Source organism: Wyeomyia smithii, chromosome 2, assembly GCF_029784165.1.
Source record: "Wyeomyia smithii strain HCP4-BCI-WySm-NY-G18 chromosome 2, ASM2978416v1, whole genome shotgun sequence".
Taxonomy (NCBI): Eukaryota; Metazoa; Arthropoda; class Insecta; order Diptera; family Culicidae; genus Wyeomyia; species Wyeomyia smithii.
Window position 1 is genome coordinate 43,563,963 of NC_073695.1, and position 20,025 is coordinate 43,583,987.

The window sequence follows — 20,025 nt, forward strand, 5'->3', positions numbered from 1 at the left end:
CAACAACTGAAATATACGGACCAAATTGATGGCTGGGCAGTTTCGAGAGGCTCAAAAACCGTTCTTTACTTTCGCGAGCCGGTGCGTATCAACAGCTCGTGTATCCCTAAAAATCGTCAGCAACCGAAACAGCCAATAGCGAGCCTTGTTGTCGCAAAAGTTATTGACGCTGGTGCCAGTAACGCGAAACCGAATGCATGAGAATAAAACCAGAGTCATAGCTAAATTCAAAATGCTTTGAACAAATCTAATGTTTTTGTTTATTGTTAACTAGTTGTACGTTCCCGGCGATGCTCGGGATCAAAAGTTTCAAAATTAGGAATCATTTTTTATAACTCATCTTATACGTCCATCATCACTTTAAGTACTCTTACATTCTGAGAACGCACAGAACGGAAATACCCATATTGGATTGCATTTTGTGATTTGGGGATGTTCTACAGAAACTGGAAGTCGCCATTTCGGATTTCAAAATGACGTATGGAGTTCGGAAGTTTCGGAAGTATTGAAATGGTTGGCCAAATACCACTTTAGATTATTTTCCTGAAACCAGAAGTCGTTATTTTGGAAAACATTTGCAGATGTTGAAGGAACAACGAACATTTTATTGAAAAAAAAACTAATTTACAGGCGAATTGAGCTCTTGCTCAAAAAGTCAAAATTTTGAATGTATTATATGTATAATATATATGAATTTTAAAAAGAGTATTTTATTGTGTTTTCCTGTATGTAGAAAATCATCTTTAAACATACGTAGTTTTTAAAGTAATATCTCAACTTTTAGCAATAAGATACCTATCATTTTTCCTCAAATGTCTTTCCTGAACATTAACAAACATTTCAATGAAGAACAATTACATATCATAGCTTTGAATTTCGATTTAGAGGCAAATTGAGTTCAAATATTCATGATTTTGCTTGTTTTACGTAGTGTTGTGAATAATATCTAAATTTTCAGTAATCAAAAATCTGTAATTTTTAATCAAAAGTCTTTCTTGAACATAAACAAACATTTTAATGGAAAAAATTATATATCATAGCTTTGAATTTGGATTTAGAGTCAAATTGAGCCAAAATATTCATGATATTTCATGTTTCACTTAGTTTCGTGAATAATACCCCTATTTTCAGTTATCAGATAACTATTATTTCTTCTCGAATGTCATTCTTGAATATCAACGAACATTTTATTGAAAAAAATCACGTGTCATCGCTTTGAATTCTTATTTAGAGACAAATTGAGCCTTAAAAATTATGGTTTTCGTTTTCATGTGGTTTTGCGGAAAATATTTAAATTTCAAATAATCAGAACCTAATATTTTTCCCTCAAATATCTTTCCTAAACACAACGAACATTTTATTATAAAAAAATCACAGATCACTGCTTCGAGTTTTGATTTAGAGGCAAATTCAACATAAAAGTCATGATTTTGCATGTTTCACGTAGTTTTGTGAACAATATCTCGAGTTTTAGTAATCAGATACCTGTTATTTTTTCTCAAATGTCTTTCTTAAACATCAACGAACATTTTAATGAAAAAAGAATCATATGTCATTGCTTTGAATTCTGATTTGGAGACGAATTAAGTATTAAAAGTCATAATTTTGCATGTTTTACGTAGTTTTGTGAATCATATCTCAAGTTTTAGTGATCAAATACTAATTATTTTTCCTCAAATGTCTTTCCTGAACATTAACAAACATTTTATTCAAAAAAGAATCATATGTCATCGCTTTGAATTTTGATTTAGAAGCAAATTTAGCACAGAAAGTCAAACTTTTGCATGTTTTAGGTAGTTTTGTGAATAATATCTCAAGTTTTAGTAATTAGATAGCTATTATTTTTCTCAAATGTCTTTCCTGAACTTCAGTGAACATTTTTATGTTAAAAAACCTACATGTCACCGCTTATTATTTTGGTTTAGAACGATTTAAAATTATGATGATTACTGTACACCTCAGAGACTGAGGGAATAATATCAATAAGACTAAGCGTTACGGAATTACATTTTTATATAGTAGAAGATGATTGAATGATGGTTTCAATTGACCTGATTCCTGAAAGTGAATCGATCAGACAATAATTTCTTTATTTTGTCAGTACCCAAGTTATAAAGATTGATTGCACTGTTTTAACGACGCCAGCCTTCTGAACATCGGTATATGTGTAGTGGTTTGGAGCTGCGTAATACATTCAAAATATGCTAGAGCATCAAATGCGTTATGCCCAACGCACATGCGTTGTACTGGTTCCAAATTTAAGTAAATGCGCTAATTTCGCTCATAAATGATCTGGTTACGCACACTCCAACTTTTGCGTGTGTAATTAACAAATGGAAATCGGTTGTCGTTGCCAAAATTTTCAATGAAAGTTTTTCATATATATCATCTCACGCATAGGATCAAACCAAACAAAATATGGCTCCGAACGAGGCCTAAAGAGCATGAAAATAAAATCATCTCGAACATATCTCCATCTTTTAGAAGTCAGAGCGGTCAGAAATTTACATGATCAAAATTCAGCCGAAAAGACTAAAGACGTGAAACAGCTAAAAATTGATTATTAGTGTCTAATATCTTGAAAGAGCAACCATTAAACAGAAGAAATACCAAACTCAAGGAAAAACTATATCATGTTGAATTTTAAACACATAAAAACTCTAGTAAATGTAGCTGGGAACATCTGAAAACACTAAATCTAAATAGGAAAGATGACTACTGAGTTTAGTTCAAAATGATCAAATTCATTGTCATCGTACCTTTAGTTTAGACACTGTGTTTTTGGTCATTTTGAAAATGTGGAAATCACGAAACTTTATTATCTCCTAAACTATGCAACCTATTATAGCAAAATGGTTTTTATAATAATTGAACATGTGAATCAAAAGTTATCAAAAGAAACGCGTTTTGGAGGCCGTTAAAACTCATTCATTTTTCTTAGAGGTGACTGAACCGATTTTCACAAAATTAGTATTGTATGGAAGCTCTAGTTGCCTCATAAGACCCCATTGAATTTTATTGTAATCGGACTGTAACTTTGTCCGTTATGTATGAAAATGTGAAATCACGTTTTGAATTTAAACATATTCCAAAGACTGTTAAAACTCATTCATTTTTTTCAGAGATGGTTGAATCGATTTTCTCAAAATAATGTCAAATTAAAGGTCCAGCTACCCCATAATACACTATTTAATAACACTGTAATCAGGCTTTAACTTTGTCCGTTATGTACCAAAATATGAAAATCACAAAACTTCATTACCACAGAAACTACACAGTCGATCTGAATAAAACTGGAATCAAATGAACGGGTGACCTTCAACCAATGAAATTCATAATGATTGGACATGTGGTTCAAAAGTTATGAAAAGGAATGTAGACTTTTTGAACTCACTCATTTTCCTCGGAGATTTTTTTATTGGTTTATTAAGATGGGTTTCAGCCACAAGCTGGTTCGCCATCGTTTTCCTCGGAATTGGCTGAACTGATTCCAGCGTTCTTGCTCCAAAGTTTCTGAATTATTTTATTACAGTCAAAACATTACTTTAACCATAATGTATCAAATTGTAAAAATAACGGAAGTCTCTTACTGCCTGTAATCGCATAATTGTAACATTCGACATTTTATGGATTTCGTGCTTTTTATTGGGCAATGCTTAGAATAGTATGTACTTTTTACATCTGAAAAAATATGCTTATGTTTGTGTGAAAAAAGTCGTAAAAAATACCAAGTTGTTTTGTCACATAGCGTAAATAACCGCATAATTGTCAAACTACTTAACTTTTTCAACTATTTTGTCAAAAAAGCTTCCATCCAAATCCACATTTGCATCCTTTGGAACTCGAAAGTTATTCTGGTCCGGTAACCAACCACCGGTGATCCGTTTCTGATGTTCAGCTCATGCTTGTTGAATACATGGAAAACTTCATTTTTCCTGTGATATATTCCAAAAGTAGCTTGAAAGTGACGGCATAACGGACGGAAGTGACGGATTGTCTCTAACAAGTAATTTATTTTATATTAATTTATGATGTGGTTCCAATGAGTTGGAAAGCAACGTAATTCAAAGATTGTTTAAAACCAGTTGCTCAGAATAAAAAAAATCACAGGAGGGTTGTGTGCAAAGCCACGACCGCAAGGATGAAGTAGAATACTATTACAAGAAAGAAACCCGGCTGCTTGCGTGTCAGTCATTTTTTAATTTGTTGTTCAATTCAATATCGGATAAGATACCGATCACATCTTGGCGTTATCACTGACAGTGCGATTAAAGTATTCCTTGTGATAAAATAAACAGTGAAAAGCTGATTTAAAACTCAAAACTAGACGGCTCATGTGTTGTCAAAATGAGTCAACTTTTATTGAATGCATTTACTAGGCCCGCTATCGCACAGGGACTGCATTCCACTAAAGTGCTTCACTGCATCAGCTGCTATCGATGCTAAACCCGCTGCAACTGCTACGCTATTCGTAGCCATGCCAATGTTTTGGCCGCTACACGCTGGTATTGGTATCCGCTGTCCCTGCATCAACTGGCCCAGCTGCTATCGATGCTGAGATTCGCTGCAACTAGTGCACTATCCATTGCTATGCCACAGCTGTGGCCGCTATCCGCTTGGTATCCACTGCACTGCTACTGCTGCTGCTAAGGAAAGAATGCTGTTGTCGCTGTCTAGAACTATTATGAGCGGCTTCGTTGCTGTTGACGTTGATTTCTTTTGAAGAGACTTTAACCCAAACGGTCATTCGTCCCTGATGAGCGGCTTCGACTGAAACAGGGTCTTATATAAGGATGAAAAACTTATCGATAGTAGTAGGCAATCATCGATAACTATCGATAGCCATTTCAGTCGATAATTCCCATCCTTACTCTTATACAGACAAATAGCAAATTTAAAATGCCAAGGTCTATGATTCTGTCGACCGTGCTTGGGAAGCAATCATATTAACGACTAATCAGATCAGTCAAATTTCGCGCTTCAACAAGGATTGACCATTCTTATTAATATAGTTTCTTGTCATGATTTGGACTTGGTAATTTTTGAATTTTAATTATGCGAAAAATTAATTTTTATGCTGATAATGAAAGCTTTTCGGATGTTGTGCTCATGACTGAAGGAAAAGATAATTCAGTACGTTCTGAGACACGGAGATGAAGTCAAATATATATATACCTGTTTTAAATTTCTTGAAAGTGTAAATTGATTTAAGAGAAAATATTAACTCTTCAATTAGGTTTTTATTTCATCCTGAAAAGGACAATTTGTTGTTTAATTCAATGTTTGATAGGATGCCGATCACATCTTTGCGTTATCACTGGCAGTGCGAATAAAGTACTCCTTGAGGGAAGATAAACACTCAAAAGCTTTCCAGAATGTTCTTTTCATTGAATGCATTTGCTGCTGTGCCTGCAATCGCTCAGAGACAGCAATTCACTAAAATGCCACACTGCATCAGCTGGCCCTGCTTATATTGATGCTGAGACCAACGTCAACCGCTGTGCTATCCCCGTTGCCACAGTAGTGGACGCTTCCGTTGCCATTGGTATCCGCTGTCCTGCATCACCTGATCCTGCTATCGATGCTGAGACGCGCTCAGCAATCCGTTGCCATAACACAGCTGTGGCCTATATCCGTTGCACTGCTACTGCTGCTGTATCCACTGCACTGCACTGCTACTGCTAAGGGAGGACTGCTGTTGTCGCAGTCTAGAATTATAATGAGCGGCTTCGGGTGAAACAGGCTTTTATATAGGCCAAATAGCACATTCCAAATGGCAAGGTCTATGATTCTGTCGACCGTGCTTGGGAAGCAATCATATAACGACCAATCAGAGGTCGAAGTTTTCGTTTTGACAAGGCTTGACTATTTTCACTTGTACAATAGTTTGAAAAATAAAATTACAATTATCTGCATTTGGGAAGAATCTTAGAAGATTTTCCAATCTATTGCTGAAAGAACGAAGGAAATCCATCGAAAACTAACCGATTTATTAGCATTTGAAATTGGACATATTTTTCATTTTTTTCGGTTTTAGATTTTCATTTTACATCCCTATGTAGCCCAACTTCCTGAGAGAAGTATTCTACTTCAATATGTAGCCTCAACATCTTTTTTATTTAAGCTGAAGTTTCTCGGCGTTGCTAGAAATTAAATTGTTCGAAATTAGGAATCTTTTTTTCCATTTTACTTCCTTTTTAGCACAACTCATTTCAAAAATATTACGTCAAATTTCATACATTATACTTTTATCATTATGAAAATCATTTACTTGAAATACAACATACTATCCTGGGTACGCAAAGAGTGGAAGTACCTTTATTGGATCGTATTTGGCAATTCTATGATGTATTCCAAAAGACGGAAGCCGCAATTTCGGATTTCAAAATGAAACCTTAAGTTGATTCCCGGCCTCTACCTGAAAAACCCACAGTGACGTGTCAATCATAAAAAATCGCCTATTATATTCAAAACATATTTCTTCAAATGTAATATGTATGTGTGTGCATCTGTGCATGTTTGTATGTGTAAATGTATGTACGTATGCGTCTGAATGTTCACTTCAAAATGTTTGGTATAATTGTGCTGCTGGCTACCCATTTTTTTTTATTTAGAGTAAACTATGAATTCAGTAGAAATAATTAGGATGTATTTTTTTCGCAAATTTTAAGTTTTCTTGAGTAAATTTGTCTTAACAAATAATAAAGTGCGCATGAGAAAGGCTAGGTCTCACCGCTAGGTGGATTAATTGGTGTTTTTTTTGCATTTTCTGGATATCAAGAAAATCGACCTGGCAACGCTGCTAATATATTCGCAAAATTTTCAACACTAATTTAATGCTCTGTCGCCAAAATGACGTTTTGTTATGAATGACAATTTCCTATACTTCGAAACAGATTCTGGACCGGTGCAACCCAGAATATCTAGAGAATAATCGACTCTGGAAAAACCTTTGCGAGGAACTAAACGAAAACCCGGTTTATACGAAGTTTTATATATATATTTTTTTTGATTTTTTCATATCATAAGCGATTGGAAAGTTTATCTTCTAAATTGTTAGGTATTCGATATCTTTAACATCATTAACATTATCATAACATTCTTTGTATTCATCATCCTAAAAATGCTTCATCTTTACTATAAGAATTATTGTGGACAATACTTATGCCGTTTTATTGTAGCTTAGATAAATTTTACGTTTCCAAATCTAAGTAAGTTTAAAAACGTACACATTAATTGTGTTGAGAGATTAATTTTTATTATAATTTTCACATCCTTTTCAATTTATTCAAACCTTCCTGATTTATCTACAGGCTGCACAAAAGCTTTGTTCTGTGATGACACAAGCATTGCTGCAGCAGTCGGTTTCAAAAAAAATGCTCCCATGTTTTCAAAAGTCTGATAATCATTTTTTCTTATTAGCCAAGAACTTTTTCTCTGAAACCAAACAATAATTATATTATCAAGCTGAATGAGGTTTATTTGAATTGATCTGGCAAGTTCTTGGCACTAATACACAATTAAACTTTGTCCACTTTTTGAGGAAAGAGATTTTAACCGCAAAAACTATCCCCGTGCGCATGGCTATGACCTGCCCTGAATGTCAACCGCAACGGAACCAATGCTAAAAATACACATCCGCAGGAAATAATTCACCGTAACCGGTGCAGCAATCAATTCAAGCTGTTCTCCGGAATACAAGCAGGCCTTCGGTGCTTGTAGCGTGAAATTTCTAAAACAACAGCCAAGATGCAGTGTTCAATTTTTTGTTTGTGTTCATTTCATTTCCTATGTGCAGGCAACAAAAGTGTTGTGCCTACAATTTACACCTGAGTAAACACGAAAACGTCTGCACCTTATCAGCGTACTGCGCGATAGTAACAAACACTTCCGAAAGTTTGAGTAAACCTTTTTTTGCGCGCGCGATTTTCCACCCAATTTATAACCACCGTCGTTGTAGTCATTGGATTGCTTCACTCATCGCATGCAATCTCACGCTTCGGAAGCTTTCGTTTTCATCAATATTCAATTAAAGTATCATTTCCATACCGCCGGCAGACGAAACCAGTTTCGCTATCAAATCGAGTAAACAACCAGAGAAAAGCGGTAGGCACAGCGAAAGGTTTATTTTCCTTCGGCAGCCACTGAACTTCGTTTTAAGCGAAGGCACAATCGCCAATGAGTTGAGATAATTACTAACGATTGGTGTGCAATCAGGAACGTATTAGCATTTCCTATTGCCTATTGAATGATTATCATGTTGACTGCAACTACTTCTGAGTGATATAAAATTCCTCTATTGCTTTCATCCATAAACTATGAATGCTAAATTATCCTAGGTAAGTTTTATAATAACACTTTTTAGATGCAGCTGTTTTATTTTCGACATGACTATTAAGTTTAACGGAGCACAACGCGTCAAAACTGATACAAGATTAGGTTCATTACGATGAGTCAAAACTATAAATTGCAGTAATTAACCTAGTGATTATTTTTGGCCGAAAATTGTCTTAACTTTGATTTATGGGTTAGAGATTTCACCGAATCATTCTACGATCAGTTTGACGAATTACTGAGAATTAACAGTGCATAAAACGTGTTTTCTTACCTCGTAATGCAGTAAACGGTAACTAATTTAATTTACCTAAAGATGGAAGATCTTGATTGTCGTTTTATAAAGATCTGCGAAACTTATCTGAAAATTCCACAAATTTAACAACATCTCATCATAAGTTCAAAGAGACTCAACATAAGTTCAAAGAGAAATCTCTGATAGGTTTCTTTTACAGTTAATTCTCTTTACCAAAATATTCGTTTTGCAAGCTGATTTTAAATCAAACATTGTTATGCAATCAACATTTTTGTTAATTTTTCTCTTCGCTTTATCAACAATGTTGGACAATACAAAATATTTCTTATTTCTTGAGCTCATCTACTTCATGAAATGTAATTTCAGCAGAAAAATACTTTGATACATCCTGCACTGAACAGATGGTCCCACATCAAAACATTATCATCATTATCTTATCCCTCATGAATATAATAATCAAATTCATACCATAGAATAACTGAACCATAGATCTATCGATTCGCAAAGAATCCAGTCGATCGATAAAAGAGGCGCGCTCAATCGGCTTCAGCCACTTCAGCAGGTGCAAAATTACTGCTTGCGCACCGCTAATTTCACCAATTAGCGTTTGGCAGGCGGAGCGGTAATTATTGTCAGCTGGCTCGCGAAAGCTGATTTTGTAATAAGAAGTAATAACGACTCTAAGTTGAGCCACTATTACGTTCATCCTCTGGCAGCGGCGGTAGATGATGATCTTCTGCGAAGCTGGGTTAAACGGTGGGCAGCACCGGCACGGTGTCAGCCGATTTGCAAATGCAAAATCATTTCGTAAATAGAAGAAAATTCGAAAAACTTCAAATCTAGCACGGCTGAAAATTAGTTTCACCCAGTTTGAATGGTAATAATTACAAAACTACAAGTAACTACATATAGTTGGTAATTACACTTTAATAAGAAGCCCATCACTCAACGAGTTTCCCGTCAACCCAGTCTCACTAAAAACAAATTTTACCACGCATGAGCGCTCCTTTTTTCTCGAGAAAGAAGAATTTTGTTTACAGTCCACTCTGTCCTGTTATCGTTTCACGTCCGGTATTGCCTCTACACCGGCATTTACCGGCTCTTGAGAGAACATGAAGCGAACGGAACTCACTCTCTTCCAGCAACAGAATCGGAATGTTGAAAATATTGCCTTATTTTTCCGCACTCGAACCAGTAGCAAAGCAAATTTCGTCCTGTTGATATCTCCTTGTTAGTCTTACTCTACGCCCTTAAGTTATAACCTACATTTTCTGCACACCCAAACAAATTTTAATCAAAAGTTAACAATCGATATCAGACTTTTGTGGTGACCTAAACAAAAAAGTAAAACATATCGTGTCAGTATGCAGCATCGGTGATAAGAACATAAAACAAAGGCGGCAATAAAAAACTAATCGGATTAGTGGGCCACCGCGTGAATGCCAACATCATTATGCACTCTCCGATCGGTGCACGGCGCGTCCGGACCGATCTGCAAACGTCGGAAAACGTGTTCATCCAGCCGGGACGTTCAAGGTCGAATTCCCCCCTGCTACCGGCGGTGCGTCGCCATTTGGCCATCGGTCCTCGTCTTACGATCACCGGCTGTCGCATCCGAAGTCAAAGCTCCAGCACCGCACTGGGCACGTTTCCGAAAAGTCCTTCGAGAGCGATAAATTCTACGGCCTTGGTGGTGAATGATGGCGGTTCCGCACCAGCAACTTCCGCCAGGTTTGTTTTTACCGTACCGTAGTTCGTAGTGGTATTGATTTTTTGCTCCACAAGTGCTGCGGTTAGTGGAAAATCTACGACAGCCGCTCGACTGTCTTCGTTCTTCGCTGCTTAGCACACTTATCGATTCGGCTTGCCCAATAAACGTGCATCGTTAAACGGTCTTAACGGTTTTCTTCGCATTCTGGGGTCACATTTTGTAGGCTCAGAATGATGTCATTAGTGAGTTATTGGTTGGCTGTCATGCATAGATAGGTGTAATAATGATGTCATATTTGTTTGACTAAAGTGTTCTTAAAAATCTCCAGAATTTCTGAATTGAGAATTGTTAAGTGCCTTCGATGGACTTGAAAACAATATTTATTCTATTTTTGAATTTCGAACGGAGTTGTTTGATCGATCGTCGTTTTGTCATAAGCTAGAAGGTCAAATTTGAAACAAAAACTTAATTCGAGTCTTGCAAACCTTGATCATTGACTTTCACGTCGGTCGATATTCCATTTTCACTTGCAAAGCATCATACTGATTCTGTATGTTCATCAATCTTTCCGATATTGAAATGCTTTGTTTCTATCTAGTTTGCTTGACATAAATCCTAATGTTTTGAGGCAGTCAATTTTTCCTGTTTCGTAAGGGTCATCAAATTTCTTCCAAATAATCAATTATTTCTGTCATGCTTTGGCCTTTTCCATCACAAACTGATTAAAGCAGTGACAATCTTCAAATTCACGTTTTTTGCTGCCTAGGAGAGGCTAAATAATCGTCTAAATTCTAATTTGTTCTGTATTTTATAAAACTGTGAAAATAATAGTACCTAGTATTCTCGATCTTCAATATCCAAAAACATGAAACAAAAATCAAACAATAATATATTTATTATTCGAAAATAGAATAATAAGAAAAAGAAACATTGATTTCGATTTTAGATTTTAGATTTACGATTGACATTCAATATTTAATGTAATTTGTAATTAATTTTTTTTATTTTTTTACACTTTGATTTACAATTTTTGATGTCTGGTTTCTGAATTCTGACTTATAATATTCGTTTCCTGATTCTGATTTCCTTTTTTTTCCCTCATTTCTCATTTTTCATTTCTCAGTTCTAGGTTCTCATTCTACTGTTTTCAGTTATTATTTGACATTTGTCATTTTTTATTTCTCATTTCGCATTGTTCAATTTTCACATCGTTTTTCTCATATCTCAATTTCCACTTCTCATTTGTTATATCTCTTTTCTAAGTTTTCATCTCACATTTTTTTTATTTCCGCTAAGTCCTTTTGCGTTTTCGATCTCATGTTTTGTTTCTCATTTTCATCTCATTCCTTATTTTTCATATCTCAATTTTCAAATCTGATTTCTGACATATGATTTATTATTTATTATTTCGGGTTTCGGGTTTCTGGAGTTTGGTTTTAAATTTCTGATTTTCTCATTTTTAGTTTCTCGTTTCTCACCTCTCATTTTTTATTCTTCTTTGCTCATTTCACATTTATTTTCTGAAAGCGAAAAATTTACAGTTCGCAAGTGATAGTTTCTAATTTCTTTTTCCGAACGCTGATTTCTGATATATTATTCCTGCACTTTGATTATTGATTGAGTCCGTTTTTAGATCTGATATCTGATTTTTTTACCTTTCATTTTTCATTTCTCATTTTAAGTTTCTCAGTTGAACTCGATACAACAAACTGCGTGTAGAAAATTCAGCTTCAGTCTAGTTTGTCACACAATAGCGAGTGGAGTATAGCTGTTAGAGATACGCGACATTGAGAAACGAGAGCTGCATACGAGTCAACTTTCAAAACTGCGGAACATGTTACCTTTATTTTGCATATGGCAGCAACAGTTACCATCGTACGCTGCAGGATACTTGGCTGGCACAGCTACTGGAGGGCACAGCGTAGAGCAAATAATATTATGCGCGAGCAAGCAAAATATTAAATGCTACCGGTGGTGCGATCAACAGCGTTCTGTAGCACACATTTCGAGCTGAAGATTATGGAATCGGTTCGGTTTTATTTTACACACGGCAGCAACAGGCACCATCGTACGCTGCATGATATTTTGAGGGGAACAGCGGAGCGCAAATTTCATGCGCGGCCAACAAAATATTCAATGCTACCGGTGGTGGTGCGATCATCAGTGTTCTGTAGCACACATTTCGAGCTGAAGATTATGGAATCAGTTCTTTTCAGAACTATAAATGTTTGAAGATAAGAGTTATGAGAATTTTTACAACTACTACTAGTGTGAAATGTTCATTTATTTCTCAATAATCATTTTTACAATAACGGCCAGGGCGCACCAAACATAAACGGTAGTGTTGCCTATGAATAATTTATCACAACAAGATATAACCCTCATTTCAAGAAATTTCACTGCTAAATTGAGTGATTTTCCGGGTTAATTGTTTGTTTGTGCCCACTCGAACACCGTTATCTGTCAAATATTAGTAACGAGAATTAGTTGATCTAAAAACCAGACTGATTTTCGCATTGGGAAAGCAAAAACTTTCTTATGATGCTTATGAAAATCACTCAGTAGTATCGAAGGTGTTTTGGTTTGTTTGTCTTTCTCTAAGCTGCGTGGCCACGCCCTAATAGCAAAAATCTACGTTGAACTCGATACAACAAACTGCGTGTAGAAAATTCAGCTTCAGTCTAGTTTGTCACACGATAGCGAGTGGAGTATAGCTGTTAGAGGTACGCGACATTGAGAAACGAGAGCTGCATACGAGTCATCTTCCAGGCACTGCGGAACATGTTACCTTTATTTTGCATACGGCAGCAACAGTTACCATCGTACACTGCAGAATATTTAGCTGGCACAGCTACTGGAGGGCACAGCGGAGAGCAAACTTTATTATGCGCGATCAAGCAAAATATTCAATGCTACCGGTGGTGCGATCATCAGCGTTCTGTAGCACGAATTTCTAACTGAAGATTATGGAATCGGTTCTTTTCAGAACTAGAGATGCTTGAAGATAAGAGTTATGAGAATTTTCGCAACTACTACTAGTGTAAAATTTTCATGTATTCATGCATCAGTAGTTTTACAATAACGACCATCAAATATGAACGGTATATAGTGTTGCCTATGAACAGTTTATCGCAGCATATAATATATACATTTAGTCCTACGTCACCATTTCATACAACCCCTAGGGCTATATACCTTGAAGTATTTATTTCTCAGTTTACTTTCTAATTTCTCATTTTTCTTTTAACATTATGCATGATTGTGCACTATGAAGTTTTCCATTTCTCAATATTAATTTTTATTGCCAATTTCTTGTATCTGATTACCCATTTTCGTTTGTGAACTGGCTTTTTTCAGCAAAATCAATTTTGAATTTATATTTAGAGACATTTAACAGCTGAATTTATATGACCATATTCATTTCTTCTGATATCTGAGAGTTTTTGATTTTAATTTCTTGATTTCTTTCTGTTTGGATTCAGATGTTTAATTTATGATATCTCTTTTTTATCTCCTATTTCGTATTATTTTCCATATCACATTACTCATCTCATTTCTCATTTTCCGCTTCCCATTTCTTATTTCTCATTTCCTGTATCCCATTTCTCATTGCTGTTTTCCCATATTTATGATTTATTGTTATTCATTCCTCATTGCTCATTTCTCATCTTTCATCTCTCAGTATCTCGTTTCTGATTTCTCATCCATCATTTTTCATTTCTTGTTTCTCATTTTTCATTTTTTATTTCTCGTACCTCACTTCTCAATTCACATTTCGCCTTTCTCATTTTTCATATCTGTTTGTTATTTTCTGTTTATTCTCTTCTTTCTTCTTCTTTCTCTTCTGTTTATTTATCTCTTTTCATATGTTTTTTCTGTATCCAATTTTTCATTACTCCTTTCTCAGTTTTCATTTTCCAATTTCTCATTTCTCAGTTTTTATTTCTCATTTCTTCTCATTCTTATTTATCTTTTTCATTTCTCATATCTCACTTCTCATTTCACATTCAGCATTTCATAGTTCTCATTCATATATTATATATTTTTCATCATTTTCCGTTCATCATTCCTTATATCTTATTTCATTTTGCTCATTTATATTCTCTCTCTAATGAGATATGAGCGAATCTTATTTTTCAATTAACATTTCATTTCTTTTTTTTTTGTTTTTTATGTTTTTTCTAATTTTTTTGAATTTTTTTATCTTTATTTTTTTTTATTTCTGTTGCATTTCTCTCGTTGTCAGTATCTAATTTCTCATTTATTATTTTTCATCTCTCATATCTCATTTCTAATTTTCTTTCCTCATTTTTCATTTAATCATTCCTAGTTTCGTATTTCTCGTTTCTCATATTTCTTTTCTTATATTTTATTGAAAAATGAAAAAAAAAATTCTGCTACATCCTTTCTCGTCTTCCATATTCAATTTCTTTTAACATTTATGAGAAATGATCTCGTTTTTGAATGTCTCATTTTTTCTTTCTTTTTCCTCATTTCTCATGTTCATTTCTCGCCGAACATATGAAAAGGGCCCATGTGTCATATGAAAACAAGCCACAGTTTCACATTTTTCAATGAACACAGACCTAATCTACCCGTAAAAATAAGATTGTTTGATTGAAAATTTTTCCTTCAAGCATCAAATCTTATTTGCAAGAGTAGATTACGCTTGTATTAAGGGGCCGTTCAATAATTACGTAAGCACGTTTTTCCACTTTTTCGACCTCCCCTCCCCCCATTGCAAGACATCGTAAGATTGTTTGATACTCCCTCCTCCCCCATAGTAAGATCTTACTGCCAGCATGTATAGTTTTTTTTATTTTAGTTTTATCATTATGAAGCAAGCACAGTACTTCGTTTCCTCTTGTCCTTTATTCGAGTAATTCCGTAATTTCCTTCCATGAATTTTACCGTCCACGCTTTCATGAACATGGGTATTTGAACAGCTGCAATAACAATATTTTTCTTACGTAAGATAATCAATTCTCCCCCCTCTCTCCCCTGTAAGATAGCGTAAGAAAATTGCATATCCCCCCTCCCCCCCTATTTGCTTACGTAAATATTGAACGGCCCCTAATCGAAAAACGAGAAAAATTGGCTCGTTTACAAATGGCACATGGGCTCTTTTCACATGTTTAGCGAGATTTCTGATTTCTCGTTTCTCAATGCCGCATTCACATTTTTCGTTTATCATTTTCCATGTCTTTCTGTCATTTTCCGTTCATCATTTCTAATTTTGTATTTCTCGTTTCTAATATCTTTTTATCTTATTTTTCATTCAATATATTCAATTTCTGTTGCACCTTTTCTCTTTTTCAATATCCAATTTCTTTTTTGATCATTTTTAGGTTCTCATTTTGCATTCATTTCCATTTCTATGTTCTCATTTCATCTTTTGATTTCTCATTTCCTATTTTCAATACCTCATTCATCATTCATCATTTCTCCATCCCTTTTTGTGGTCCTCATTCTTTTTTTTTATTTCTCATTTCCCATGTTTACTCATTACTCATTCATATCTCATATTGCGGTTTTTATTTGTAATTTTTCATGTTTTTTTGTCATTAGCTGTTCATCATTCCTAATTTCGTATGTTCCGTTTCTCATTTCTCTTTCCATTATTCATTGGACATTTTGATTTCTCTTGCATCTTCTCTCTTTTTTAGGATCATATTCTCATTCTCACTTCTTATTTGGAATTTCTCATTGATCATTTTTTCATTCTAGGTTCTCATTTCACATTTCTCTATTCCCATTTCTCAGTTCTCATTTCTCATTTCTTCTCATTTCCTATTTCTCATACCTTTTTAGGTTCTCATTTCAAATTTATCTGTTCCCATTTCTCAGTTCTCATTTCTTATTTTTCGTTCCTCAATTCACATTTCCCTTTTCTCATATCTCATTTATCAGTTCTCATTTCTAGTTCCTAATTTCTTATGTCTCATATTTGATTTCTCATTTTTCATTTCTCGTTTCTCATTCTTCATTTTTCATTCCTCATTTCTCGTATCTCACTTCATATTTCTTTTCTCATTTTTCATGTATTTTCAGTCATTTCCTGTTCATCATGCCTAATTTCTCATTATTCGTTTCTCATTTCTCTTGTCTCGTTCTCGATTTCTTATTTTCCGTGTAATATTTTTAATTTCTATAGCTCTTGTCTCTTTTTCCGTATCAAATTCAAATTCTCATTAATTATTTTCCTCATTTCTTTTTGTTCATTTCTCTTTTCTACGTTTTCATTTCACATATCTTAGTTCTCAATTCTAAGTTCTCATTGTTTATTTTTCATTTATGATTGCTCATATCTCATTTCGCATTTACTATTTCTCATATCTCATTTATCATTTCTCAGTTCTCATTTCTCATTTTCCCTTTTATATTTTCCATATCTCACTTCCTATTTCGCTTATTTGGTTATTTTTTCACCTTTTCTGTTTCTCATTTGGCATTTCTCTTTTTTCGTTTCTCTTATCTATTTCCTTATTTTTCTTTCAATATTTATAATTTTTCACTCTTATTGGTCATTTATCATTTCTCATCCCTCATATCTTAGTTCTTGTTTTTCATTTCTCATTTCGCATTTCTCAATTCTCATTTATAATTCCTCATTACTCATTATTGATTTCTCATTCAAAACATTGAAAACTTTTCTCGTACTTTGCATAGTTAAATTTGTCTATGTTTTGAAAAAAAATTTAAAAAACGTAGATTTATATCTTCGATCTGCGAACCAATACAAAGTTTCAAAAAATCGACCGAGAAAAAATCTATGAAATTTATATTTTCTTGCTTATCTAAATTTTGATATAGATGTTTGGCTTTTTATTGCTGATTTCAAATTTCTGAATATTGTTTACTAATTTTTGTTTAAAAAATTTCTGTTTTCAAAATTGTCATTTTTTATTTTGAATTTTGGTTTCTTATTTCCGTTAATTTTCATTTCTGATTTCTGTTCTCTGATTACGGATTCCTGTGTCTTATACCTTAAATTTGTGATCTGATCTATGATACCTGATTATAATTTCTGATTTGTGATATCAGATTCCTTTTTTCTAACTTCTGGTTTCTAATTTTTAACTCTTTGATTTCTGATTGTGGATTTTTCATTTTTTCCTGAATTCTGGTTTCTCATTTCTGATGTCTGATTTCTTATGTCTGTTTTATGATATCTGATTTCGTATATTGCATTTTTCATTTCTTCTTTTCTATTTCTCAGTTTTCGTTACTCAATTGTCATTTCGCAATCTCGCGTTTTGTTTCTTAATTTACATTGGTTTTCTCCCATTACTTATGCCAATATCTCATTTCATATTCTTATTTCTTAGCAAGTTTTTTCATTATTATAAATTTTGAACTTTCATTTGAAGATTTTGGACTATGATTTGGAGACATTTAATAGCTATGTATAATCATTCTTACTTCTTGTCTCTTACAAGGATAAATAAACTTTTTATTTCGAAATTTTTCTCTTTTTTAAGAAACTTTCAATATCCGATCATTACTAAAATTGTATTATCTAAATATTCAGGCTGCAACTAATTTCGTATGTTTGATTTCTAACATTTGGCAATTAATATATTTCGGGTTCCAAATTTAGATGTGCGAATGATTTCTAGTAGTTAATGGCATATTCTGACATATGATTCCGAATTTCTGGTTCTGATTTATAATATCTAGTGGTACTAATCTTTCATTCTGGTTTTTGTTGATTTCTTTGCTCTTTTGCATATCTACCATAAAAAATCAACCATTTAATCTTAATATTTTTCAACACCTCCTCAGAAAAATAGGACTCAAAAATCATTTTATTTTCTCTCCCCTTGCAGATCTCAGCTACCGACAAGAGCAACCCGGTTGCTGACCAGACGTCTGCAGAACAATGCCACGCCAACCAACTGCGGCACCGGTGGATCCGAAAGTCCTCGCTCGATGGATAGCCTGCCCAGGCGGACGGCCCTGTCGGCGTCCTACAAGACGGCCACCCTCAATCAGTTCAACAACAATTTCACCAACGGTGGTAGCACCATGTCGGACTCGGCCTCGACGGCCACCAATTCGGCGGAGGATCTGACCTTGCTGGACAAGTCCCTGCGCAACTCGATGCTACAGGATGTGGTTCACTTCAAGAAGCAGCTGGTGCGACTTCGCCGAATTCTGCAGGAGGTAATGGATGGGGGAGGGGAGGAGAAGATCCAACCGATGTGTTAAACATCAATACGCACCTTTACACAGTCAAGCAGCCGGCACTGTTGTTTTGTACATGATTAGATTGCATGGGCAAAAATTGGCCTATTTTAGTGCTTGTGTGAATAATGTCATCTTTTTACTTTTGTTTAGGATTTGCGGAATAGTTTGATAAGTTGTTTCTTTTCTTCGTTTTTTATTTCCATATTTTCTTCATCCTTTCTCCCGAAACTTCTGTTCTTCGCTCCTGTGTGTATGTAACCCGTTCTATGTTGCCAACTTTTTGTGTCTGCACGTTGCATAAATAAAAACCAAAATTCCAGGATGAAGAAAATTTGATGATGGTATGTTTTTGTATTATTAATTATTGTTGATTACGTTTTCACTCGTTACACTCTGCATACGTTTGCAGCATATGGGATACTTTTAACCTCTCATTTGTTTTTCTCAACCCAAACAACAGACCGATACTCTCAACCCATTTGAAAACAATAATGGGCAATTCTTCACTACTGCTCTGACGGCAGCAGCAACAACGGCAACAACAACGACAGCAGCAACAACGGCGTCGGTACTGGAAGCAGCCGCTTCGCTGCTAGAGGAAAGCGGAATCGCCACCGGGACGTCCAGCGTGGACAGCAAGCAGCAGGAGAATCTCCTCATCAAAGAGTCCGGCGTGGTGGCACTGGCTCTGCTCGAGGACCAGCGGCAGGAGCTGGCGGATCTCAGAAGACAGGTGGTTTACCTTCAGGTATTTGCACGTTCAACTTCCTGTTGATTTTTTACTCTTATTTTAAGTTAGTTAAGAATCTGAACAAAAACCCGTTTATCTCTGCCGTGTGCTGGATATTGATAAACTATGTTGTATGCCAGTTCACAAAAAATTGCTCTCTTATTTCAATACCTGGACACTTTTATTTACCAAAAGCCCCAGTATTTGGACTGCAAGGTAGCTGCTACCATTTTATTTATACTACTTTACTCGTTATTTTGATATCTAAAAACTGCTAAAAATGTGTTAATTTATGAAAAAAAAGCATTCTTTTGTTCATAGCTCAATCTGGACGCCTCGAAAGCTCTCAAAATTTAAGCCACATTTTGAATCTTTTAGCACCTCGAGACTATAAATACCATTCAATTATTGTTTACGTGTTTCTCAAAACTCATTATTTTGCTTACCTAATTTTTGGGCGTAAAGTTCGTTGTGAAGCTTCTTCCCCTAGCCTACCCCAAAACTAGTCATTTCTCCCGACAGATTACTAAAGTCGTACATTACTCTAGTTTCCATACGCTTCCGGCGCCACAAAAACGCCACAATAATTTTTGTGTTTCCTTCCATTTTTCCTTATCTTCGAAAGGGTGAAATCACCGCCAAAGATCGCACCATCCGCCAGCAGCAGAACTTGATCGAAAAGTACGAAGCTGAACGGGAGAAGCTCCAGGCAGGCCTACCGAACGGTTCCGACGGCGGCTCGGGGGATGCGGTAGCCGACAAGTCGATCGATACCATCAGCACGGCAACCCAAACAGAGAGGGT

General features: G+C 35.0%; 1 protein-coding gene across 8 annotated transcripts in view; it reads left to right on the forward strand.

Annotated features, from left to right (window-relative positions):
* LOC129726143 (serine-rich adhesin for platelets) overlaps nucleotides 1-20,025 on the forward strand; it is a 217,588-nt gene that overhangs the window by 179,131 nt on the left and 18,432 nt on the right. For 6 of the 8 annotated variants that reach the window (XM_055682826.1, XM_055682827.1, XM_055682828.1 and 3 more), the window contains 4 exons: nucleotides 18,131-18,467; nucleotides 18,812-18,832; nucleotides 18,952-19,239; nucleotides 19,847-20,023. In XM_055682826.1, coding sequence (XP_055538801.1) covers nucleotides 18,131-18,467; nucleotides 18,812-18,832; nucleotides 18,952-19,239; nucleotides 19,847-20,023 — 823 coding nt within the window. The remainder of the gene's footprint in view (nucleotides 1-18,130; nucleotides 18,468-18,811; nucleotides 18,833-18,951; nucleotides 19,240-19,846; nucleotides 20,024-20,025) is intronic. The other 2 variants (XM_055682822.1, XM_055682823.1) reach the window with 2 other exon arrangements.